We start from the raw sequence: 26,603 nt of genomic DNA, 5'->3' as shown, positions 1-26,603 counted from the left end.
AAAAATTCACGATTATCGAAAAATTGTTTTTAAAAAATCCACGATTATTGAAAAAATATTTAAAAAAAATCACGATTACTTAAAAAAGTTTAAAATCCAGGATTATTGAAAAAATATTTAAAAATAAAAATCCAAATATTATTGAAAAAATATTTAAAACATTCCACGATTATTGAAAAAAAATATTTAAAACAATCCAAGTTTATTGAAAAAATATTAAACATCAAAAATCCACGTTAACTGAAAAATATTTAAATTTAAAAATATTTAAAAAAGAAATGTACGTTTATTGAAAAAATTTTTTAAAAAGGCCACGTTAATTGGAAAACTATTTTTAATAAATCCACGTTAATTGAAAAACTATTTTTAAAAAATCCACGTTAATTGAAAAACTATTTTTAAAAAATTCACGATTATTATTGATTGATTTTTTTAAATAGATTTTTTTAAATCCACGTTAATTGAATTTTTTTTTTTTTTAAAAAAAGAACCACTGTAATAATAATAATTGAAAAATCTTTTTTTAAAAGATCCACGTTCATTAAAAAATATTTTTAAAAAATCCACGTTAATTAAAAAAAAATATTTTAAAAAATCCACTGTAATTAAAAGAAATATTTTTAAAAAATCCACGATTATTATTGAAAATATACCTTTAAAAAATGCAAGATTACTGAAAAACTATTTTTAAAAAATCCACGATTATTAAAAAAATATTTAAAAAAATCCAAGATTACTGGAGAAAATATTTTTATAAAAAATCCACGACTTTTGAAAAAAATTTTAAGAAATCCATGATTATTGAAAAAATATTTTTTTTTAAAAAATTAATGATTATTGAAAAATAAAAATCCAGAATTATTGAAAAAATATTTAAAACAATCCATGGTTATTGAAAAATATTTAAAAGTAAAAATCCACGATTATAGATATAATATTTTTTTTTAATCCACGATTACAAAAAAATATTTTCAAAATCCCAACTAGTATTATTTTTTTATTGAAAAAATATTTTTTGAAAAAAATTTTGAAAAAATTCACGATTATTGAAAAAATATTTTTAAAAATTTATTTATTATTTTTTGTTTAAATCCACACTTATAAAAAAATATTTAAAAAAAAAATCCACGATTATTGAAAAAATGTTTTTTAAAAAATCCACGATTATTAAAAAAATGTTTTTTAAAAAATACACGATTATTGAAAAAATGTTTTTTAAAAAATCCACGATTATTGAAAAAATGTTTTTTAAAAAATCCACGATTATTGAAAAAATGTTTTTTAAAAAATCCATGATTATTGAAAAAATGTTTTTTAAAAAATCCAGGATTATTGAAAAAATGTTTTTTAAAAAATTAACGATTATTGAAAAAATGTTTTTTAAAAATCCACGATTATTGAAAAAATGTTTTTTTAAAAAATCCACGATTATTGAAAAAATGTTTTTTAAAAAATCCACGATTATTGAAAAAATGTTTTTTTAAAAAATCCACAATTATTGAAAAATATTTTTAAAAACAAATCCACAACTATTCAAAATGTTTTTTTTATTAAAAATCCACGATTATTAAAATTTTTTTTAAAAATCGACGATTATTGAAAAAATATTTTTTAAAACATCCACGATTATTGAAATATATTTTAACAAAATCCACGGATATTGAAAAATATTTTTAAAAAAATTCACGATTATTGAAAAAATATTTTTAAAAAATCCACGATTATTGAAAAATATTTTTAAAAAATCCACGATAATTGAATATTTTTTAAAAAAAATCCACGATTATTGAAAATATATTTTTTTTAAATCCACGATAATTGATTTTTTTTAAAAAAATCCACGATAATTGAAATTTTTTTTAAAAAAAATCCACGATTATTGAAAAAATATTTTTTGAAAAATCCAAGATTATTAAAAAATATTTTTTAAAAAATCCACGATTATTGAAAAAAAATATTTATAAAAAATCCACAATTATTGAAAAAAGTATAAAAAGATCCACGATTATAAAAAACATGTTTTTTAAAAATCCACGAAAAATAATGAATAATATTTTTAAAAAATCCACGATTATTGAAAAATTTTTAAAAAGATCCACGATTATTGAAAAAATTTTAAAAAGATCCACGATTATAAAAAACATGTTTTTTTAAAAATCCACGAAAAATAATGAATAATATTTTTAAAAAATTCACGATTATTAAAAAAATATATTTTAAAAAATCCACGATTATTGAAAAATTTTTAAAAAGATCCACGATTATTGAAAAATTTTTAAAAAGATCCACGATTATTGAAAGAATTTTAAAAAGATCCACGATTATAAAAAACATGTTTTTTTAAAAATCCACGAAAAATAATGAATAATATTTTTAAAAAATTCACGATTATTAAAAAAATATATTTTAAAAAATCCACGATTATTAAAAAAAATATATTTTAAAAAATCCACGATTATTAAAAAAAATATATTTTAAAAAATCCACGATTATTAAAAAAATATATTTTAAAAAATCCACGATTATTAAAAAAATATATTTTAAAAAAATCCACGATTATTAAAAAAATATATTTTAAAAAATCCACAATTATTTAAAAAAATATATTTTAAAAAATCCACGATTATTAAAAAACTATATTTTAAAAAATCCACGTTTATTAAAAAAATATATTTTAAAAAATCCACGATTATTAAAAAAATATATTTTTAAAAAATCCACGATTATTAAAAAAAATATATTTTTAAAAAATCCACGATTATTAAAAAAATATATTTTAAAAAATCCACGATTATTAAAAAAATATATTTTAAAAAATCCACGATTATTGAAAAAATATTTTTTAAAAAATCCACGATTATTGAAAAAATTATTTTTAAAAAAATCCAGGGTTAATGAAAAAAGATTTTTTATGGAATAAATATTTTTTAGAAAATCTACGATGCACAGTGGTTCAGAATCGTTTTTTCCTGGTCAAAATTCTGTAACTTTGAACGGATAGAGATATTTTCATAATTCTTTGATTGTTAGACGGATAACGCAATCAGCTTTCAGACGAATCATAAGCGGTCAAATTCGGTCTGGTAGTTGCAGAGAAATTCAAGGTCAAAGTTCAACTTTTGAGTTTTTTAACCATTTTTCATCAAATTATGAGTGTTTTTGTGGTTTTTATATCTTCCTATGTATTAAAGATGGTCAAACACCAATAAATAAACAAAAAAATTACCAAAAAAACTAAAAAGAAAAAATCGAAAAAAATGTCGAAAAAAAATATTTTTTTCAAAATTTGTAAAAAAAATTTTACAGAAAAATTTTAATTTTTTCAAAAATTAAAAAAATGCTCCTTGGGTTTTCATAAAACTTATATAACTGGTATAAAAATTCATATATTAAAAAAAATGTTAATTTCTGTCAAAAAGCTTTAATTCATATGGAAACAGTATAGAAAAACACACATTTTTACCCATGTAATTTCAATAAATTGAAAAAAGTGTTAAACGGACGGAACGGGACGGATACAAATGTATATATGGGCTGAAATAGGAGACTCTCGGGCATCTCTTTGAAAAACAGAGCTTTATTCCATGTTGTTCCACAAAAGTTCTAGTCCACTAAATTTGGAATTTCATAAAATGTAGTACCTAAGGAAAAATTAAATAGCTCATGTTGTGTAAACTCTACGGTAATTTACTAAAACGAGTTTTAAAGGCCACAATCCTACCTACCTTACAATGAACACAATATATGTTATAGTTTCCGAGAAATAGCTACGTCTTTCTCCAGAAACTTGCAAAAATTATGTATTTCCCAAAAATTTGGAAAATGTTCGTTTTTAGGGGCACACCACGCCCACGCCTTCCAATATTTTTACCCAATTTTTTGGTTTCCTTAGTTTCAATATGTTTACTATCGAATCCCATATAGAAATTAAATATCTTTGACAAAATAAAATTTTGATTTTTGGCCAGGAAAATCGATTCCTGAACCATTGCGCGATGCTTGGAAAAATATTTTCTTCTTTAGTTACTCCACTCCCGGCATTTTGGTTCCATCTAGTCCGCTTTGCCGACTGATTCTTTTCTTACTCCTTTTATTCCAAACCTTGAAATTTATTTTCATTTATAAAATCTAATTTAATTTCTCTTTAATTCCATCTAATCCACTTGTAAAAAATAAAGAGATAATGAAAGAAACCGCAAATGAAGAAATACAAAACACTAACACACAATTTATTACAGCCAAGTGTAAAATGACATAAACCATAAATATAAGACAAGCTGCACCGAACAAAACAACATGAGAAAGAAACATGAAACACTTTTCAAAATAAAGGGAAAATAATCTGGCCAAAAAAAAAAATGCGTACGATACACTTTAAAGTATCCCTAAATACTCGAAAAAAGGGCTGGCTGTCGGTTTATTCTGCTGGAGTGCTGGGCTGTAATTCTTAACACTTTTGTGTAAACAAAACAATTCATTGTTTACACGATAAACTCTTGACAGAAATCGTATAAGTTGAATGGGTGAATATGTTTTGTAATGAACGGGAATGGAGCTGGAGCAAGAACACCAAGAAACGGATGGTGTTTTGTGCAACAGTAGCAGATTGCATCATCAATAAATATATGAGGAGGATATATCCCATAGTGAAACTGATGATGGCAATGGAAATCGTCTATTACGAATGGATTTAAATGAATGATGAGATGATTTAAAGTTAACGCATTGATGTAATTGCAAAAATATGATTAAATAAGGAGGATAGTATTAAAAAAATATCATTCAAATTAAATTAAAAATTTGGCACCATGGGGTGTAAATTGTGTAATGGTGTAAATTTGGGTTCATTGGTTCAACCTTTGAACATCTTAATTTTCTTCTCAAAGCGAAATCAAGTTCGAGGATGGACTATGTCCGACAATAACAGTTTAAGTACTGTTCGAGGATCATTTTGTTTGTAATTCTGAATGGAATAATATTTTTGTTGTGTATTTTTAATAGAGAAAAATAATTTTAAAAATTACTGAAAAAATAGTTTTAAAAAATCCACGATAATTGAAAATTTTCTTTTAAAAATCCACGATAGTTGAAAAAATATTTTTAAAAAATCCACGATAATTGAAAAAATATTTTTAAAAAATCCACGATAATTGAAAAAATATTTTTAAAAAAATCCACAATAATTGAAAAAATATTTTTAAAAAAATGTTCGATAATTAAAAAATATTTTTAAAAAAATTTACGATAATTGAAAAAATGTTTCTAAAAAAATCCACCATAATTGAAAAAAATATTTTTTTTAAAAAAATCCACGATTATTGAAAAAAAATATTTAAAAAATCCACGATTATTGAAAAAAATATTTAAAAAATCCACGATTATTGAAAAAAATATTTAAAAATCCACAATTATTGAAAAATATTTAAAAATCCACGATTATTGAAAAAAACATTTAAAAAATCCACGATTATTGAAAAAAACATTTAAAAATTCCACGATTATTGAAAAAAACATTTAAAAAATCCACGATTATTGAAAAAAATATTTAAAAAATCCACGATTATTGAAAAAATATTTAAAAAATCCACGATTTTTGAAAAAAATATTTAAAAAATCCACGATTATTGAAAAAAAATATTTAAAAAATCCACGATTATTGAAAAAAATATTTAAAAAATCCACGATTATTGAAAAAAATATTTAAAAAATCAACGATTATTGAAAAAAATATTTAAAAAAATCCACGATTATTGAAAAAAATATTTAAAAATCCACGATTATTGAAAAAAATATTTAAAAAATCCACGATTATTGAAAAAAAATTTAAAAAATCCACGATTATTGAAAAAAATATTTAAAAAATTCACGATTATTGAAAAAAATATTTAAAAAATCCACGATTATTGAAAAAAAACATTTAAAAAATCCACGATTATTGAAAAAAATATTTAAAAAATCCACGATTATTGAAAAAAATATTTAAAAAATGCACGATTATTGAAAAAAATATTTAAAAAATCCACGATTATTGAAAAAAAATATTTAAAAATCCACGATTATTGAAAAAAATATTTAAAAAATCCACGATTATTGAAAAAAAACATTTAAAAAATACACGATTATTGAAAAAATATTTAAAAAATCCACGATTATTGAAAAAAATATTTAAAAAATGCACGATTATTGAAAAAAATATTTAAAAAATCCACGATTATTGAAAAAAACATTTAAAAAATCCACGATTATTGAAAAAAATATTTAAAAAATCCACGATTATTGAAAAAAATATTTTAAAAATGCACGATTATTGAAAAAAATATTTAAAAAATCCACGATTATTGAAAAAAATATTTAAAAATCCACGATTATTGAAAAAAATATTTAAAAAATCCACGATTATTGAAAAAAAAAACATTTAAAAAATACACGATTATTGAAAAAATATTTAAAAAATCCACGATTATTGAAAAAATATTTAAAAAATCCACGATTATTGAAAAAAATATTTAAAAAATCCACGATTTTTGAAAAAAATATATAAAAAATCCACGATTATTGAAAAAATATTTAAAAAATCCACGATTATTGAAAAAAATATTTAAAAAATCCACGATTATTGAAAAAAATATTTAAAAAATCCACGATTATTGAAAAAAAAATATTTAAAAAATCCACGATTATGGACAAAATTTTTAAAAAATCCTCGATTATTGAAAAAATATTTATTAATATTTTTTCTTCTTTAGGTACTCCACTCCCGCCATTTAGGTACTCCACTCCATGTAGTTCGCTCTTCCGACTGTTTCTTTTCTTACTCGTTTTATTACAAAATAATGAAACCTATTCCTCCCTAATTTCAATATTGGTGTTGGCATTTTTAATATAATATTGAAATAGCATAATATTGAGACAATTATATATAAAATCCCTTCAATATTTGTTCTTCAATACCAAATGAATCCCCGAATTTCATCCTTAAAAATGTTCAATAAAAACACATCACGTACTTCGCCAATTTATTTAGGCCATATCTTTTCGCTCTGCTCTAATGTTTTTTCCCAATAACATGGGAATCATAGAATTTATTTTTGATTTGAGCTCATAAACCTAAATATCCCTAAAAAACACAAATTTTAATGTCGGTATATTTGTTTATGCGCTCCCATTACGAAATTAGCATCAAAGCAAACCCGAGAAAAAAAATCAAAATAAAAATTTTGTGCTGTTTTCGGGTTCATCAGATAGATAGCAAGCAGCACAGCACGGACACTTGCGAAAAAATGAAAACAAGAAAATATTTACGTTGTGATAGAATCGGACAGAAAACACGATTTATTATACGGTATGACAACCTCCGCCAGATGACAATATTTGTATAAGCAGCGTAAAGTCAATTTTTATGTCTAAATGGGTGAAAATTGAATAGGAATGGAGAGCAATAAAGGGAAATTTGTGTGTGTGTATGTTTGTGCTTTTATGTGTGCCACACCGAGAAAGTGAAATTGGCACATAACCTGGGGAAAATTGATGTTGATTTTGATAATTTAAGAAATAATTTGTTGATTTCCTTTTTTATGTTTTCATTTGGAAATTGATATGAAAGGCAAATTTCTTTATAGAATGCGGACATGAATTAGGCGGGAAAAATTAATATTGTGTTCGACAGTGGAATTCGATAATATAAATAGCTGCATAAGAAACAGGGGAACCGATCGTATTATTAATTTGGTGGTTGTGTGGAAATCTCTTCGATTTTCCTTTGCAAAAATTTATTCAATAATCCAACTCAACTCGAGAGATAAATAAATATAAATTTAATTCAATAACAAATTCAAAAATTAATTTGAAAATTATGTTCGCCCTAATATGTAAACGTAAAAATACAAAAGTATTAGCTATGTTGGAGAACCTGTAAGAGTGTACGATTTTTGAAATTTTGACCATTTTCTCCTTTATAAATTTGTCAAAACATTCAAAAATGGTAGATTCTTGCAGATTCTGGAACTGAGCAATTGTTGAACATTGCGTTTCAAATTTCACACTGATATGCTGTTAATAAACCAATTTCCAATGATTGATTTTTTGTTATTGTTTGAAACTCAAGGATGAAATATAATTGCACTAATGAAATGCTGCCAAAACATGTCAAAATAATGACATGTCCAAACACATTTATTTTTCAATTATTTAATAAAAACAAAACAAAGGTCACTCAACTCGAACACATTGCCAGAAAACGGATTTGGGGAGAAACATTAAAAACAATTTTTTTGTTCAACAAAAAATGACAGAAGATTAACTGCAAACATAATTCACAACAAAATATTTGGATTCCAGAACAAAAATAAGTAAAAAAGAATCAGTCAGCTTTGCCTACAGCTAAATACTCTCATCCTTTATATATAAAACAATGGTAGTAGGGGTCGAAGCAAAAAGCCCCAAATTTACTTTTGTGATCATTAAAAGAGTTCAACGTTGGGCGCCATTTAAAGTTGATTCATATGGCCTAAGGAAAGACGTTCCAAATGTGTGGCGAGTGTCATTACTCTTCTGATATGAAGACTTTTTGCGGCCAACTTCTTCCTATAGGCACAAAGTTGGGCGCCATTTAGAATTGGGAATGTCTTTCCTTGGATCATATGAATAAACTTAAAAATGGCGCCCAACGTTGTACCCTTTTAATGGTTACAAAAGTAATTTTAAAATTAGGGATCCTTTCTTAACATTGAAGTTCCACGACTAATCTTCAATATTAAAATTACCGACAAACTCGGTAGAAACTTAAATGCAGAATTATAACCCAAAACTATAAATATACATTAGCAACACTGTTGCTATCGGTAAGACCTACCGACAAGTTTATTTTCGTCGTTTCGTCGGTTATTTTCGCAGGTGTCAAATGAAGTACTGAAAGTTTCCAACGTACATTTTTAGGCGTATTCAGGGTGGGTATTTTTAATACTGCAACAATACCATTTGGGCGGGGTCTTTGTAAGATTCCGAACATTATCGGGATAAGTATGGATAATAATATTATAGCATTGTAATCGACTACTAAACAAGGTTAGTATGAGAGGTGTATGAAAAAATTGCCCAAAATTTGGGGACATTTGGAGCCCATACCTCGGGAAGTATTTGTTTCAAAACAATCCTTGAATAGCCCTTAAGCGAACATTTTGAAGTTTTGTAAAGCTGGTAGTATTGTACGAACATGAAATTGCATCACAGTGAATCTCTTCTTTCCTAAAGGCCTCGACACATAAGAACATGGCATTCTTCCTGAAGCCATATTTAATAAAAGACTAAAGACCAAGTTCGACCTAATAAAAAGATTTCGCAATCACATTTGAATTAGGTCTAACTTGGTCTTTAGTCATTTACCAGATATGACTTAAGCAAGAATGCCATGCTTCTTATGTGTCGAGGCCTTAAGATATTATGCAGTACTTTTAGTACTTAGAGCTTTTAGGTCATTGTCAGGTGACATGCACTTGCCCACGAAAAAATTATTCCATTGTTACCAGAAATTTACAAAGTATCCTCGAACATTCCTTAAACTACACTTAAGCGAAACTGTTGAACCTGTGTGAGGGAAGTACCCGCAGGTGTTATCCGATATAGACTTTTATGGAACTTGATGCACGTTTGATAGAAATATTACGGTGTGCAAAGTTTCGGCCAAATCGGATATTCATTTCATAAGTTATCGTGCTTATCAGTCATTTCAGTTGGTATCGTCAGAGTTTTTAGAGCTTCTCGACCATTATCTCAGTAAGTATGGACTTCCGGCCAAAATTTTAAACCGTAGTAATAGGAGCAGTGAGGGCTACCTGCTGTGAAATTAAAAAAAGATCCGAGGAGTGGTTTTAAACTTCACTTTTGCAAAAACATTTTGTGTCCGATATACACCTTCTTGGAACTTTATGTACGTTTGATATAAATTTTACTAGATGCAAAGTTTCGAACAAATCGTAAACTCAATTCGGATGTTATCGAGATCATCTGCCATTTAACTTGGTGTTGGCATTTGATCTCGGAATGTATTGACTGTACTGTAAAATTGTACGAGTACAACCCCGATCAAAGCAAATAGACCCGTGTCCTCGAACTACACTTTTGCGAAAAAATTAGAAAATGTATGTAGGAGGTGCGCAAAGGAGCGATGCGTATAGTCCACATTTGAGCATGATCTATGTGTGGAAGAAATATTAAGAGAACCAAATTTTGGATCAAATCGGACAGTAGGTCCGCTCGAGAGTTATCGTGCGTACCAGCCAGACGGACTGACATGTTTAAATCGACTCTAAATTGTCTGCAACGGAGTTCGTTGGTTTCAAAACCATTATCCACTTGATCGTATTAAAGTGTGTGTACCATTGTTAGCTTAAAGACTGAGGGTACCCTTTTATGGGGGCTATATTAAACCGTGGACCTTTCCAGATAATTCTCTTCAGAAATGTTTAACGGAGCGTATATACCAAATTTAGCTATTTCTTTAAAAACAAGGATCCAAATTTCAGCAATTTTTACGGTGGGATAGTGCGACTACCGCATTGAAAATACCTAAAATCAGGTGGTACCCTCCTATTGGGGCTATATCAAAACGTGGACACATTTTATAATTGTTTCACAAACATCCCAGACGGGGCAGGGGAGACTTCTCTCATATCAATGAGTGCACCCCGATTCATATTAGCTCAATGATATGGGACCTACTGTTTATCGCCGAATCAGAACGGCGTCTCTTACGATACCACTTTATAGAGAAGTTTTACATGGCTGAAATACTCAGGAAATGTCGCCAACATTACTGAGGGGTATTTTGCCACCGTTGAAAATTTTGATGTTGCCTGGCCGGGGAATCGAACGCACGACCTTCTGCGTGCAAGGCGGGTGTGCATACCATTGCACCACGGTGGCACCCAACGTGGACACATTACCGACACATTTTTGGGGACAGTTTTTTAGCCCCAACGAAGAAAAAATTCAAAATTTCCGACATTTCAAAAAATCCGAAATCGGGAGGTGCCTTTCTATGAAGTCTATATGAAAACGTCGACTATTCTTTACAGGAATGTTTTATGCCCCTTAAGGAGACCAAATTTAAGCAGTTTCGGTGGATTAATTTGGATAAAACCGAAAATCGGGAGTTACCGTTCTAAACGAAACATGGATTGATTGGGCCATTTTCAATACAAAACATCCTAGAAGTAATAGCAACTTCTGTACGAACAGCCCGAATGGCTTCGAATCTCGGGATGTATGTTTTATGGTCCAAATCCTGCATTCCTTCCAGAATAATCGTGTTAACTACTAATTATACCCTACACCACACTGTGGTAAGGGGTATTATGCATTTGTGCATTTGTTTGTGACATGCAAAAGGAAACGATGGGTATATCCATAGTTGCTTTTAGGGATATACATAGAATCACTTTCTGAGTCGATTTACGCATGTCCGTTTCTCTGTCCGTCTGTCCATGTATTTTTGTTCGCAACGTACAAGTCGCATTTATTGTCCGATTCAGTTGAAAATTGTGGAATATAATTTTATTAGCCATAGGAAGAACGCTATTGCTTTTGGTGAAAATCGGTTCAGATTTGGATATAGCTCCCATATATATTTTCGGCCGATTTGACGTATTTGCTGCACCAAACACGCTATATACGTCCGATTTTGATGAAGTTTAGAATGTGTGACTGAATTCAATCTAGAAATGAGTGTGCCAAATTACTTCGAAATTGGTTCAGATTTGGATATAGGATATATATTTTCGCCCGATCAAATTTTGATGAAATTTGGAATGTGTGACGGAATTTTTTAATAAGTTAACCATTATATATAGAAATCGGTTCAAATTGATATATATCTCCTATATTTTACATATTAACTGTGGTGTAGTCGGCATAGGTAGGATGTTTTCAACCCTGCATACGTCTTGCTGAACCCTTATGTGGACCCAGCTTTGTATATACCAAAATGAATTTCTCGATGAACTGAGCCGATCCCTCATGCAATCACGCAACAGGTCGCAATTTTAATCAGATCGTTACGAAATTCCGTGGGGGTCCCAGCGCAGAGCTGGTAAATTATACCGGATTCTAAACCTATTATTTTTAAATAATTCGCTGGCGCATAGTAGTTCAGAATCGTTTTTCCCGGTCAAAACTCTGTAACTTTAGAACAGGTTGAGATATTTTCATAATTTTTTTTGTTCTACAGATAACATAGTTTTCCGATACATTAAAAACATTCGAATTCAGTCTAGTGTTGCAGAGGAATTCAAGGTCGAAGTTAAAAATTTGAGTTTTTTCATATTTGCATCAAAATATAAGTGTTTTGAGTTTTTCATATATTCTAACTATTTAAGATAGGTCAACCGCCAATAAACAAACCATAAAAATACAAAAAATTTAAGAAAAATATTTGGATTTTTTTTAATTTAAAAAAAAATTTTTGAAATGTTTAATTTTTTCCAAACTTAAAAAAATCTCCTTGGGCTTTCATAAAACTCATATAACTCTTATAAAACCTCATATATTAAGAAATGTCCATTTCGGTAAAAAAAAGCTATAATTTACATATGCGGGAAACGGTATGGAAAAGACACACATTTTTACCCATGTAATTTCAAAAAATGCAAAAAAGTGTTTAACGGACGGAACGGGTACAAAAGAATATATATGGGCTGAAGGAGGACACTCTCGGGCATCGTTCTGTGAAAACGGAACTTGGTTCCAAGTTGTTCCCTAAACGTTCTAGTCCAATAAAATTGGAATTTCACTAAAAATTAATACTAGAGGAAAAATAAAATAGTTCACTTCGTGTAAACGCTATGTTAATTTATTGAAACTGTTCTTAAAGACAACAAGGCTACCTACCTAAGAAAAAAACAATGAATACAATATCTGTTAAAGTTTCCGAGAAATAGCTATTTCTTTCTCCAGAAATTTGCAAAAATGACATATTTTCAAAAAAATTCGAAAAAAATGGTCGTCTTGCCCACACCTTCCAATATTTTGACCTAATTTTTTTGGTTTCTTTAGTTTCAGTATGTTTACTATCGAATCCTATATAGAAATTAACAATCGGCGACGACAAAAATTAAAGCTTTGGACGGGAAAATCGATTCCTGAACCACGAAACGATGGTCGTACTATCGATGGTTTTGCTGACCTATTCTAGAGAGGAAAAAGCCTATTAATGGTAAGCAAACTCGCCCTGCACACTGTATGCGCGGTTTCGATTCTCAAGCCAGGCAACATCAGATTGTTAACGGTGGCAAAATACCCCTCAGCGTAATGTTGGCGACATTTTTTATTATTTTAGCTATGTAAAACCGCACTACAAGTTCGGACTTGGCTATACAAATTAGGTCCCATATTATTAAGTTAACATGAATCGGGATGCACTCATTGATGTCTGTTGGATGGTCCGATAATATTCTGAATGGACAATACAGTTCTGTGGGGAAATAGCCAGGTTTTAATTCTAAGGCGAAAAATCCGCTTTTATTAGGGGTACTCAAAAAGGAAAGTCTATCCATGAAAATCTCAACTTTACAATGATGTAAATTAGGTTGGCACATGTGTAACAGAGATACTATAATAATAGGCACAAACCAATCCCATTTTGACTATTTGTGGATTTCTATTTGTATTGTCGAATAACGTGCTTTGGTTTGGGGGCGCTTCAACTAAAGTGACGAATATTAAAGAAGAGCACGCCTGATCTTTCATGTGGTCTTAATTTCGTTACCAAAAGTTGTCAAATGCTAGAAATATGATCTCTCAGCCAACGTCGTCTGTCTTGGGGTAAATAACACTGTGCAACAAAATTCATTTTTTTTTTTCAAAATGACGGGAAAAACTTGTTAGAATATGAAAGTAGAGCTAAAAATATGAGACACGTGTATCGGCGTTTTTAACGTTTACATCGGAAAGTAACCAAAGTAGGCGGGGCAAGATCCTCCCATTTCTAGTTTTTTTTCGAAATATTCGAGTTAAGATATCTTGGAATTCTTGCATTTTAGGTATATAGTGTCTTTGGCAACTTTACAGAGGAGGATGTGGGGAATACTTTTGTTAAAAATGTTAATCCTCATGTGGTTCATCAAAGGGGTATTTTTTGGCCTTTTTTCGAAAATCGTACAAAAACTCCTTTAAAATGTGATCAAATTCAAATATTCTACAAAATTGTTCGCCATAAGATTTTATTACATGTCTCAGAATACACCAAATCTGTAAATCTTATCTAATCGCCAGGAATCTCTAAATATAAAAAACAGGTTTTAGGGTTAAAGTCGGACTTCATCTAAGTGTATTCAAAATTATCCCACAAAACATAATTTTAGAGAGATGACGTCAAAGACAAAAATATTTTTCGTCAAATTTCACTATGGGTAACCAACCAAAGAAATTAAATGTCTGTTTTCATTATATATCATGAAAATATCAGTATCAATTTTGCTGAAAAACATGAAAATATTTCCCAATTTTTTGATGAAATTTTTTTCCTTCTTTTTCGAGTTGATACATGCAAGTAATATGAAACTTGGTTCTAGGTGAAAAGTGTCAAAAGAAGAAAATTTTTACACAACATTTCACTATGAGTTTCAGAATAAGCCATATATCTAGGTATAAAATTTTCTTAAGAAAATTAGATTACGAATTTATATATTTTAGAATGAAATTATTTTTTTTTTAATTTTGGACTGTTAATTTTACATAATTCCATACTGGACCAAAATCTTTTAACTTAAAGTACGTAGTTAGGATAAGTCATTGGTTGCTCGTATATTGTATGTGAAAATACATGAGAGGTCTACGCCTATGGTCCAGTGAAAATATAGGTGCCATATGGGCTCTCACATGCACGATTTGGCGTGGTCCAAAATAATATAATGATGGGAGTAACTCCTGCTTTGGTGACATTTACGGAATTAACCCTAGAAATTTACATTTAACAAAAATATTCCCCATGGGCGGAACTTGCCCCGCCTACTTTAGTTACCTTCCGATGTAAACTTTAAAAACGCCGATACACATTTCTCATATTTTTAGCTCTACTTTCATATTCTACTCGGTTTTCCTTGTCACTTTTTTTGTTGTCGCACAGTGTAATACAGTACCTTTCTAAACTCAATTTTGATCCCCGAAAAGCTTATACACTGGAATAGTGGTATAGAGTATCACATGGTCGGTACGAGCTAGGCTACTATTAGAATTTGTTAACTATATGTGGTATTTTGTTTCAAATGCATACACACATACATATAGAAAGTACAAAATAAAATATCTTTGTCTCCTAGAGCCACTTTCAATGGATTTCTACCAAACATTATGGATATGATATAATTTGGCACTAAATATTATTTCCTATAATAAATTATAAAAATATGTCGTTTTTGTTAGTGTAATATGTATTGAATATACACTACTACACCTGTCCCACGCCGCAAAGCAAGTTGTTGTTCTTAATTAGAAAAAATAACATAAAAAATTTGGCAATGAAAACAAAACAATATTTTTTTCAACATTTTATATACAAATATTGCATATATCCTTCACACATTATAAAAACACTTATAATAAACTATTAAAATCGTCATACAATTTGTTTAAACTTGGAAATAACAAAAAACTAATTACTTTAAACACTTACCCTGAACGGGCTCATTTTAAAGGTTACATGTTTTTGCAACATTGGTAACAACAAAACAAATCACTATTTGTGTTATTCCACCACCACAAAAAATTCACATGGTTATGGATTTTAAATTATTCTCAATTTTTATAAAAAAATACAAATTTTTATAAAACGAAAAACAAACTACATTTTTGCAATTGTAAAGTCTCTTTTTGTTTGCCTCTTTTTAAACGAACAACAAATTTTTGAATTAAATTTAATTGGCGCGCAAAACAATATTTTCCCGTTTTTTGGTTGGTTAGCTGGCTGTTTGGCGAGGGTGAATGTTCTTCCAAGAGAGATCGAAAACAGACTAACCGTTCTAAATTGTGTTTACGGGAAAAAGCGGATATAAACAGAAAAATTTTAAAATTTACAACAACAACAACATAAAGAGGAATATGTAGGTGGAGAGGGAGGGAATGTGGGGTAATTGAATGAAATAATGATGTTATGCAGACAGAGATGATGCTACACATCTCTCAACGAGATGAGCATCAACAACAACAAACTGACAACAGCACAGAGATCATAAAATGCTATAGATCGATAGATATGTAGGAAGGAGATTTTGTGCGTTTATGGGAATTGTTTGGGGGGTTGGATGATGTTAAGTGAGCGGAAACAGACAATTTGAAAATGCATTCTGTAGAAATACTGGGAAAGTTGCTTTGAAATGGTTTTTGAATTCGATTTGCAAAACAGAAAGCTATACGTTAAAAAGCTTTCCAGGGATGGGAGTGCTTTAATGAAGTAACTATGTACTAAAAACTTTCTATGGACGCAGTTTTAGCGACACGAAAATATAAAGGAAAACAATTAAAAAGGCGTTTAGTTCGGCCAGGCCGAACTTTTCATACCATCCGCCATAAAATATTCTGAACTAAAAAGGAATAATTAGTTTTCATTCCTGTCCCAAACTTTAAGTGGGTACCTAGAAATATCAGATAATGTACCTAAAATGTCTTCATTCGGGCGGCACTTTTATATGGTGCCTATTTTTGGAGAAGCCTATGGTGAAGGAGCTTTGTGACAACTGGAAACCGCAAATGACAAATTACATCTAGTTTAGCTAAAAATTGTAGCTAAAACCCTCAACACACCAAATATCGGGAGATACCGGTTATAACAAAACATGGACCTATGTTGACAGTTTTTGTGGGAGGAGTTTTGTGACCACTGGCAATCTCAAATGTAAAATTACTGGACCTATTTCGAAAAAAAAAAATTTATAGTGATAATTGGGGCTATACCGATACATGGACCTACGTCGACAATTTTTTTAAGAAGTTTCGTGACTGCAGGGAACCTTAACTGGTAATTCAATCAAAAAAATGTAGGTAAAACCTTTAAAATATCGAAAATCGGGAGGTACCGTTATGTGGGGGCTATACTAAAACATGGAACTATGTTGAAAAGTTTTTGTAAAGAAGTTTCGTGTCTGCGGGGAACCTCAAAAGTGAAGTTACGTGTAGTTCAGTTATAAAATTTAGCTAAAACCATTAAAATAACGAAAATCGGGAGGTACCGTTATATGGGGGCCGTACCTAAACATGGACCTATGTTGACAATTTGTGAAGAAGTTTCGTGACTGTAGGGAACATCAAATGTCTAATTACGGGTAGTTCTGCCAAAAAATCTAGCCAAAACGCTCAAAATACCGAATATCGATAGACACCGTTATATGGGGGCTATACCAAAACATGGTCCTTTTTATACCCTACACCACTATGTGGGGAGGGTATTATAAGTTGGTTTTGGCCAAAAAGTTTGTAACGCATCGAAATAATGGTCGCAGACCCATACTTATATATACCAAAATGAATGTCTCGACGAGCTGAGTCGATCTGGCCATGTGTGTCCGTCCGTCAGTCCGTCCGTCCGTCCGTCTGTCCGTCTGTCCGTCTGTCCATCTAAATCTTGTAATCACGCTACAGGTCGCAATTTTGATCGGATCGTCACGAAATTTTGCATGTTGATAGGGGTCCCGGAGGGGAAGAAGCCTATTGATTTTGGTGATGGTCGGATAATATTTAGGGGTCGGAAAGGGCAAAAAACTTAGGTGGTTAAAATGACAACGTTTTTTTCCAAAGCGAATATCTCAGCTTCTATATGGGGTATACCAAAAGCAAAACCTGACAATGATAGTAGAAAATATCACCTTTCTAATGATGTAAAGCAGGTGCTCGTAGGTGATCAAACAACGAAGATATCACAATAGTAGCAAATAAAACCCCAATTTTAATTTTTCCGATTTTAATTATATTGACGAATATCACAGCTTTGGTTGAAAAATTTCAAAAAGCAAAATCTGACTCTGAAAGTAGAAGATCCCGTCTTTACAATGATGCAAACTAGGTCGGCGTAGGTAACCAAATAACGGAGATATCGTAATAGTCGGTAATACATCCCATTTTTCTATTTATTTGGAAATCACGCTACAGGTCGCAATTTTGATCGTATCGTCACGAACATTTGAGGGTTAATGGGGGTCTCATAGATGAAGAAGCCTACTGATTTTGGTGATGGTCGGATAATAATTAGGGGTCGGACTGGGCAAACACTTATTTGAAGAAAAGTCAACATTTTATTTTACAGCCAATATCTCTGTTTCTTTAAGAGGTATATCAAAAGCAAAACCTGGCAAGGAAAGTAGAAAATATCACCTTTACAACGATGTAAAGTAGGTTGTCGTAGGTGGTCAAACAGCAGAGATATGGCAATAGTCGATAATGCATCCCATTTTCCGATTTTTTTGTAATCACGCTACAGGTCGCAATTTTGATCGGATCGTCACGAAGTTTTGGGGGTTAATGGGGGTCCCAAAGAGAAAGAAGCCTATTGATTTTGATGATGGTCGGATAATATTCAGGGGTCGGAATGGGCAAACACTTATTTGGGGAAAGGTCAACGTTTTATTTCTAAGCCAATATCTCTGTTTCTTTAAGAGGTATATCTAAAGCAAAACCTGGCAAGGAAAGTAGAAAATATCACCTTTACAAGGATGTAAAGTAGGTTGTCGTAGGTGGTCAAATAGCCGAGATATGGCAATAGTAGATAATGCATCCCATTTTCCAATTTTTTTGTAATCACGCTACAGGTCGCAATTTTGATCGGATCGTCACGAATTTTTTGGGAGTTGATGCGGGTCCAACAGAGGAAGAAGCCTATTTAGTTTGGTGATGGTCGGATAATATTCAGGAGTCGGACTAAGCGAAAAGCTTATGTGGAGAAAAGTCAACGTTTTTTTTTATGCGAATATCTCCGCTTCTGGTTGGAGTATTCCAAAAGGATTACCCGTCAATGGAAGAAGAAAATATCTCGTTTATATTGATGCAAAGTATGTTGGCGTAAGTGAGCAAACCGAAATATTGCAAAATTCAGTAATATACCCAATATATAAATTTTTTGTAATCACGCTACAAGTTGGAATTTTGATCGGATAGTGACGAAATTTTTGGGGGTAGATGGGGGCCCCACAGAGGAAGAAGCCTATTGATTTTGGTGATAGTCGGATAATATGTAGGGGTCGGAATGGGGAAAAACTCATTTGGAGACATATTCAAAGTTTTATTCTTTGTGAATATATCGGCTTCTGGTAGGGGTATTCCAACGGCAAAGCCTGTCAATGGAAGAAGAAAATATTACCTTTACATTGGTGTAAAGCAGGTTGGCGAAGGTGGCCAAACAAGGGAGATACCACAATAGTGGGTAATGCATCAAATTCTTCCATTTTTTGCAATCAAGCTACAGGTCGTAATTTTGATCGGATGGTCACGAAATTTTGGTTGCTTATGGGGGTCCCAGAGAGAAAGAGGCATATTATTTTTGGTGGTAGTCGGATTATATTCCCTAAAAGAAATGTTTACCAGTGAAAAGTTTATGCACAGGGGTAGTGGTGTAGGGTATCACATGGTCGGCCCCGTCCCGACTATAACCTTTGCTCACTTGTTTTTTTTTAACTTGAGCTAATACACGACATATTTGAGTGAAAACCATAGCATATCGAGAACATATTGAGTGGAAGGGCAACATCTATAAAAAATTAACACATTAAAACTCTCTATCTATTGATTATTTTGTCTATGGAGCTACTACACTACATATTTGAGTGACAACTTCAGGATATCGAGAGCATATTGAATGGATGGGCGCCATCTACAAAAAACAAGCACACTAAAATGTCTCTGTCTATTCTTTTATTAGTTTATGCATAAAGATGTTGCCCTTCCACTCAATATGTTCTCGATATGCTATGGTTTTCACTCAAATATGTCGTGTATTAGCTCAAGTTAAAAAAAAAATACTACTAACGCCATCTAACTATTACAGAGCATACTAACTAACATGCTGAGAACAATTCTTCGTCTACACCTTCATTAGTCTATGTATGAAAATACTCCCAAAGCAAACCGAAATATTGCAAAATTCAGTAATATACCCAATATATAAATTTTTTGTAATCACGCTACAAGTTGGAATTTTGATCGGATAGTGACGAAATTTTTGGGGGTAGATGGGGGCCCCACAGAGGAAGAAGCCTATTGATTTTGGTGATAGTCGGATAATATGTAGGGGTCGGAATGGGGAAAAACTCATTTGGAGACATATTCAAAGTTTTATTCTTTGTGAATATATCGGCTTCTGGTAGGGGTATTCCAACGGCAAAGCCTGTCAATGGAAGAAGAAAATATTACCTTTACATTGGTGTAAAGCAGGTTGGCGAAGGTGGCCAAACAAGGGAGATACCACAATAGTGGGTAATGCATCAAATTCTTCCATTTTTTGCAATCAAGCTACAGGTCGTAATTTTGATCGGATGGTCACGAAATTTTGGTTGCTTATGGGGGTCCCAGAGAGAAAGAGGCATATTATTTTTGGTGGTAGTCGGATTATATTCCCTAAAAGAAATGTTTACCAGTGAAAAGTTTATGCACAGGGGTAGTGGTGTAGGGTATCACATGGTCGGCCCCGTCCCGACTATAACCTTTGCTCACTTGTTTTTTTTTAACTTGAGCTAATACACGACATATTTGAGTGAAAACCATAGCATATCGAGAACATATTGAGTGGAAGGGCAACATCTATAAAAAATTAACACATTAAAACTCTCTATCTATTGATTATTTTGTCTATGGAGCTACTACACTACATATTTGAGTGACAACTTCAGGATATCGAGAGCATATTGAATGGATGGGCGCCATCTACAAAAAACAAGCACACTAAAATGTCTCTGTCTATTCTTTTATTAGTTTATGCATAAAGATGTTGCCCTTCCACTCAATATGTTCTCGATATGCTATGGTTTTCACTCAAATATGTCGTGTATTAGCTCAAGTTAAAAAAAAAATACTACTAACGCCATCTAACTATTACAGAGCATACTAACTAACATGCTGAGAACAATTCTTCGTCTACACCTTCATTAGTCTATGTATGAAAATACTCCCAATTATGTTAAACTGTTATAAAAGCTCTCCACTTATAACAGTTCAAAACTTTTCCTTTTCATATAAGCTTTCATCATTTTAAAACTTGAATATTATTAAAGCTTTTTGTGTTAATTCACCCCCCATTGTATCGTAAAAGCTATAAAAATTCAAATTCTTGCGTACTCACCACACAATTGGCACGCATTTGATTGACTTGCATTTCCAAATCACGTATACGCTTGACGGCAGCCTCCTCAACACGTGAATGTTTAGATAGCTTATCGACAACACGTTGCACCCCCTCCATGGTCCAGGAGTGTTGACGCGGTGATGGATGGATGGGTGAACCTTGATTGGGTGTTTCAATGTTGGTTGGCAATGAGCTGGAAGCCACACCTCTTGCCGAAATATCTTCAGGACAATTAAGGCTTGTTACACTACTGGCATTCGATTGATGTAATGACTCGAGAACTTTAGTTTTTTGCTCAAGGGTATTTTCAATATCCCTTAACTGTTCAACAACTTGATCCATGATGAGACTTTGCTCTGCGGTGGGTCTTATGTTTTGTAGCTTTTCTTCCAACTGATTGATACGCATTTGATAGCCATGTTCTATTTCCCCCTTGAGGGACTGCACCTCCATTTGTAGGGCATCATTGGAACGTGACTGGGAGTTGATGTAGTCCTCAAGTTGCTAAAAGTTCAAAAATTAGAGTTTTGAGGGTATCTTGAAGAAAAAAATGTTTATGTGTCTCCTTACCTTAACCTTTTCACCCATAACATGTTCATTAAGGGCCTTAGTCTCCACCTGTGTCTCCAAATCGGATATAATTTCACGCAACACAAAAATCTTATCAATTGAGGCCTTTAGTTCCACTTCAAATTTATCACGTTTGGCATTCGAATCCTGCAGTTGTTGAGTCAAATCACGGATTTGCGACTCTAAATGTTCCACCTAAATGACAAAATTCGGAAGTTGTAGAGATTAAAAGTGATAATTATTTTATTAAAAAAAATTAGAAAATTAAACATTTAACCCAAAATTCAAACAGAAAACAAAAAAACGTGATTAGTTCAGTTTGTTGAGTTAAAACTTACTTTTTTTAATTGAAAAACTTGTATTTGTTTTTGTATTATTGAAGCGTGCAAAAACACAAAATTATTTGTTAGGTTAGGTTAGTTTTAGGTGGTCTGCTTTTATTACAGTCAAACACGGTTATAAGGAAGCTAGAGGGGATCAATATTTTTAAATGAAAATATTATCACTTCAAATCGATAGATTGTATTCAAAATTGTCCATTATAACCGTATTTAATTGTTTTTTTTTTTTTATTTTTTTATTAACTTTGAGAACAAATTTGAATATTTTTATTTATGTTTTGTTTATGATGTAAAAGTGTGAAAGACATAAGCAGAGGGTGAGGTGACCAAGGTGCGAAAAATAGAATTTGAAAATTATATTTTTTTTTTTTTTTCTTTTTTGAAAAACAAAACAAAAGTTGAGCAGACAATAACCTTGAAATTGTATCACAACATATTGAAAGCAGATGGGTGCTTAGAAAATGCTTTAGATTTAAAAGGGAAACAATTAGGCCTCTGTTTACAGCATTTAACGACTTCAGAAACTTAAAAATATTAGAAAAAATACTAAATTTAGAGAGAAAGAGGAAATATTCCTAATATTTTGGTGTCTTAAAACAAGAACTACTTTTATTTTTTTTCTGCGTAAAAAGAGGCCCAAGTGTTTTTACTTAGTTATGTGTTAAAAATGTGCGAAAAATGTATGTTCAAGTGCTGATGTTAATAAAAATTGTTGTTAGTAAACCTTAGAATTACAAAATTACAAACGAAATCAAAACATGCAAATTTAAACCAAAAATATTGAAATAGAAAAATATATTTAATATGTATATAAATTTATATGTATATATGAACCAGTAACCAAATAAAAAATATCTTAAAATAGTCTAAAACAAACAATTCAAATAAAAATCATGAATACAATTTAACAAACAAAAATATTTAGAAAAATATTGGAATTTTTGAACCCAAGAAGCAAAAACTTATGAATTAAATTTTACTATTCAAATATTCCGCCTAAAAGTATGCTTGCATCAATTAATATTTTCCAGCCAATTCTCCCATCAAAAATCCAAAATTTGAGGTATAGATGGGGTCATAATATATGCATTTTTGTGGAATTTGGAGGACTCGTGGAGTTTATAAAGAATTTTTTATGCAAATTTGAGGACTCGTGGAGTTTATAAAGAATTTTTAAGGAAACTGTGAGGACTCGTGGAGATTTTTTATGCAAATTTTTGAGGACTCGTGTAGTTTATAAAGAATTTTCTACACAACTTTGAGGACTCGTGGAGTTTATAAAGAATTTTTTACACAACTTTGAGGACTCGTGGAGTTTATAAAGAATTTTTTCACAACTTTGAGGACTCGTGGAGTTTATAAAGAATTTTTTAGGCAACTTTGAGAACTCGTGAAATTTATAAAGAATTTTTTGTGCAACTTTAAGACCTCGTGGAGTTTATAAAGAATTTTTGAGGCAACTTTAAGACCTCGTGGAGTTTATAAAGAATTTTTTACGCAACTTTAAGACCTCGTGGAGTTTATAAAGAATTTGTTAGGCAACTTTAAGACCTCGTGGAGTTTATAAAGAATTTTTTAGGCAACTATAAGACCTCGTGGAGTTTATAAAGAATTTTTTAGGCAACTTTAAGACCTCGTGGAGTTTATAAAGAATTTTTTAGCCAACTTTAAGACCTCGTGGAGTTTATAAAGAATTTTTTAGGCAACTTTAAGACCTCGTGGAGTTTATAAAGAATTTTTAAGGCAACTTTGAGACCTCGTGGAGTTTATAAAGAATTTTTTAGGCAACTTTAAGACCTCGTGGAGTTTATAAAGAATTTTTTAGGCAACTTTAAGACCTCGTGGAGTTTATAAAGAATTTTTTAGGCAACTTTAAGACCTCGTGGAGTTTATAAAGAATTTTTAAGGCAACTTTGAGACCTCGTGGAGTTTATAAAGAATTTTTTAGGCAACTTTGAGAACTCGTGAAATTTATAAAGAATTTTTTGTGCAACTTTAAGACCTCGTGGAGTTTATAAAGAATTTTTGAGGCAACTTTAAGACCTCGTGGAGTTTATAAAGAATTTTTTACGCAACTTTAAGACCTCGTGGAGTTTATAAAGAATTTGTTAGGCAACTTTAAGACCTCGTGGAGTTTATAAAGAATTTTTTAGGCAACTATAAGACCTCGTGGAGTTTATAAAGAATTTTTTAGGCAACTTTAAGACCTCGTGGAGTTTATAAAGAATTTTTTAGCCAACTTTAAGACCTCGTGGAGTTTATAAAGAATTTTTTAGGCAACTTTAAGACCTCGTGGAGTTTATAAAGAATTTTTAAGGCAACTTTGAGACCTCGTGGAGTTTATAAAGAATTTTTTAGGCAACTTTAAGACCTCGTGGAGTTTATAAAGAATTTTTTAGGCAACTTTAAGACCTCGTGGAGTTTATAAAGAATTTTTTAGGCAACTTTAAGACCTCGTGGAGTTTATAAAGAATTTTTTAGGCAACTTTAAGACCTCGTGGAGTTTATAAAGAATTTTTAAGGCAACTTTGAGACCTCGTGGAGTTTATAAAGAATTTTTTAGGCAACTTTAAGACCTCGTGGAGTTTATAAAGAATTTTTTGGGCAACTTTGAGGACTCGTGGAGTTTATAAAGAATTTTTTAGGCAACTTTAAGACCTCGTGGAGTTTATAAAGAATTTTTTAGGCAACTTTAAGACCTCGTGGAGTTGATAAAGATTTTTTTAGGCAACTTTAAGACCTCGTGCAGTTTATAAAGAATTTTTTAGGCAACTTTGAGAACTCGTAGAGTTTATAAAGAATTTTTTAGGCAACTTTGAGAACTCGTAGAGTTTAAAAAGAATTTTTTAGACAAAATTCGTAAACAATCTGAACACCTATACAACTCTCTTGTAAAATATTACAAATTATCACGTAACTTTGACTAACAACAAGATGCATTTCTGGGTCTACAAGGCCCACAATCTGTGTCTAAAATTACAAAGAATGGAAATGAAATATTCTCTTATAAAAAATAATAATTATGTTATATACAAAATAAAACTAAAGGTACATATTCCATAAAAATATAATAAAACCATTACCACTAGAAAAAAATATAAAAAATAATATATGTATAAGGCAAAGGACAGGAATATAGCAAATACTAATACCAATTCATATAAAAGACACACAACTTAAAACTAATTTATATTTATAAAAATTAAAAGCAATTTCATTCAAAAACAATATCAAAAATTCATAAAAAAAATTTAATTTCAAAGCAGCAAAAGTTGTAAATTATAAGGAAATTTAAACCTTCAAACCCAAATAAAAACAAGATCCATAACCATTTCAAAGCAAAGGAAAAAGAACAGAGAAAACCAAACCAAATGCAGTAGGGAACGTTTGATTGATAGCAACAGGTGGAGGTAGTTAGATTTTGTATGATGTTTCTACAAAATCGCAATTTTAAACTCACCTCCTCAGAGGCATTGGCATATGATGATCGCTCCTTTTCCTTATCTCGTAATTGAGCCTTTAGATTTTCGATTTCCTTCAGGAACTCATCACGCTCCTGTTCACGTTCAATGGCCTGCTCTTCGAGGAATTGTCGGGTAGCTTTCAATTGTTTGTCCGCAGTATCAATCTGAGTAGGTGCGAGCGAATGAGAGGTGTTTCATTTTGTATTCATGTATATTTTCATATTTTTACTTAATTTTAGGGGAATCTTATTATTACTATAACTATTAAACTATATAATTTATATATATTTTATAAAATATATAAATTTATATTTTTCAAAATTTTAAATTTAAATTAAAATATATAAAATGTATATATTATAATTTTTAATACCAGAAAATATAAGTAATAATTAGACAATTATCGATAATAAATTTTATTTGAAGTAATAATTTCTATATTATAACGTCTATAATATAAAATAAAAATATTTAAAAAATTTAAAACTAAAAATTGTCTAAACTCTATAAAATTTAATATTTGGAGGACTTTGAGAACACTTAGAATTTTTGGGGTCTCGAACTCGTGGAGAGTTTAAAAAAATTTTTGGGGATTCGAACTCGTGGAGTTTTTAAAGAATTTTTAGGGTGTCGAACTCGTGGAATAATAATTTTTGTGAACGAACATCAACTCGTGGAGTTTTTAAATAATTTTTGTGAACGAACATCAACTCGTGGAGTTTTTAAATAATTTTTGTGAACGAACATCAACTCGTGGAGTTTTTAAATAATTTTTGGGAACGAACATCAACTCGTGTAGTTTTTAAATAATTTTTGGGAACGAACCTTAACTCGTGGAGTTTTTAAATAATTTTTGGAAACGAAACCAAACTCGTGGAGTTTTTAAATAAGTTTTGGGGACGAACCCTAACTCTT

The 26,603-nt window shown here is 30.7% G+C and overlaps 1 protein-coding gene across 19 annotated transcripts in view; it reads right to left on the bottom strand.

Moving 5' to 3' along the window:
• The window catches only part of Plp (Pericentrin-like protein), a 164,469-nt gene that overhangs the window by 17,745 nt on the left and 120,121 nt on the right, over nt 1-26,603 (bottom strand). For 11 of the 19 annotated variants that reach the window (XM_073981187.1, XM_073981179.1, XM_073981188.1 and 8 more), the window contains 3 exons: nt 25,685-25,852; nt 21,884-22,078; nt 21,311-21,817 (listed from right to left, as the gene is read on the bottom strand). In XM_073981187.1, the coding sequence (XP_073837288.1) occupies nt 21,311-21,817; nt 21,884-22,078; nt 25,685-25,852 (870 nt within the window). Of the gene's footprint in view, nt 1-15,664; nt 16,008-21,310; nt 21,818-21,883; nt 22,079-25,684; nt 25,853-26,603 lie in introns of those variants that run through there. The other 8 variants (XM_073981184.1, XM_073981185.1, XM_073981193.1 and 5 more) reach the window with 2 other exon arrangements.

Source organism: Musca autumnalis, unplaced genomic scaffold (assembly GCF_047663935.1).
Source record: "Musca autumnalis isolate F117 unplaced genomic scaffold, ASM4766393v1 scaffold_4, whole genome shotgun sequence".
NCBI classification, from domain to species: Eukaryota; Metazoa; Arthropoda; class Insecta; order Diptera; family Muscidae; genus Musca; species Musca autumnalis.
Note: the sequence above shows the minus strand (reverse complement) of the source record. Positions and strands in the feature narration are given on the sequence as shown.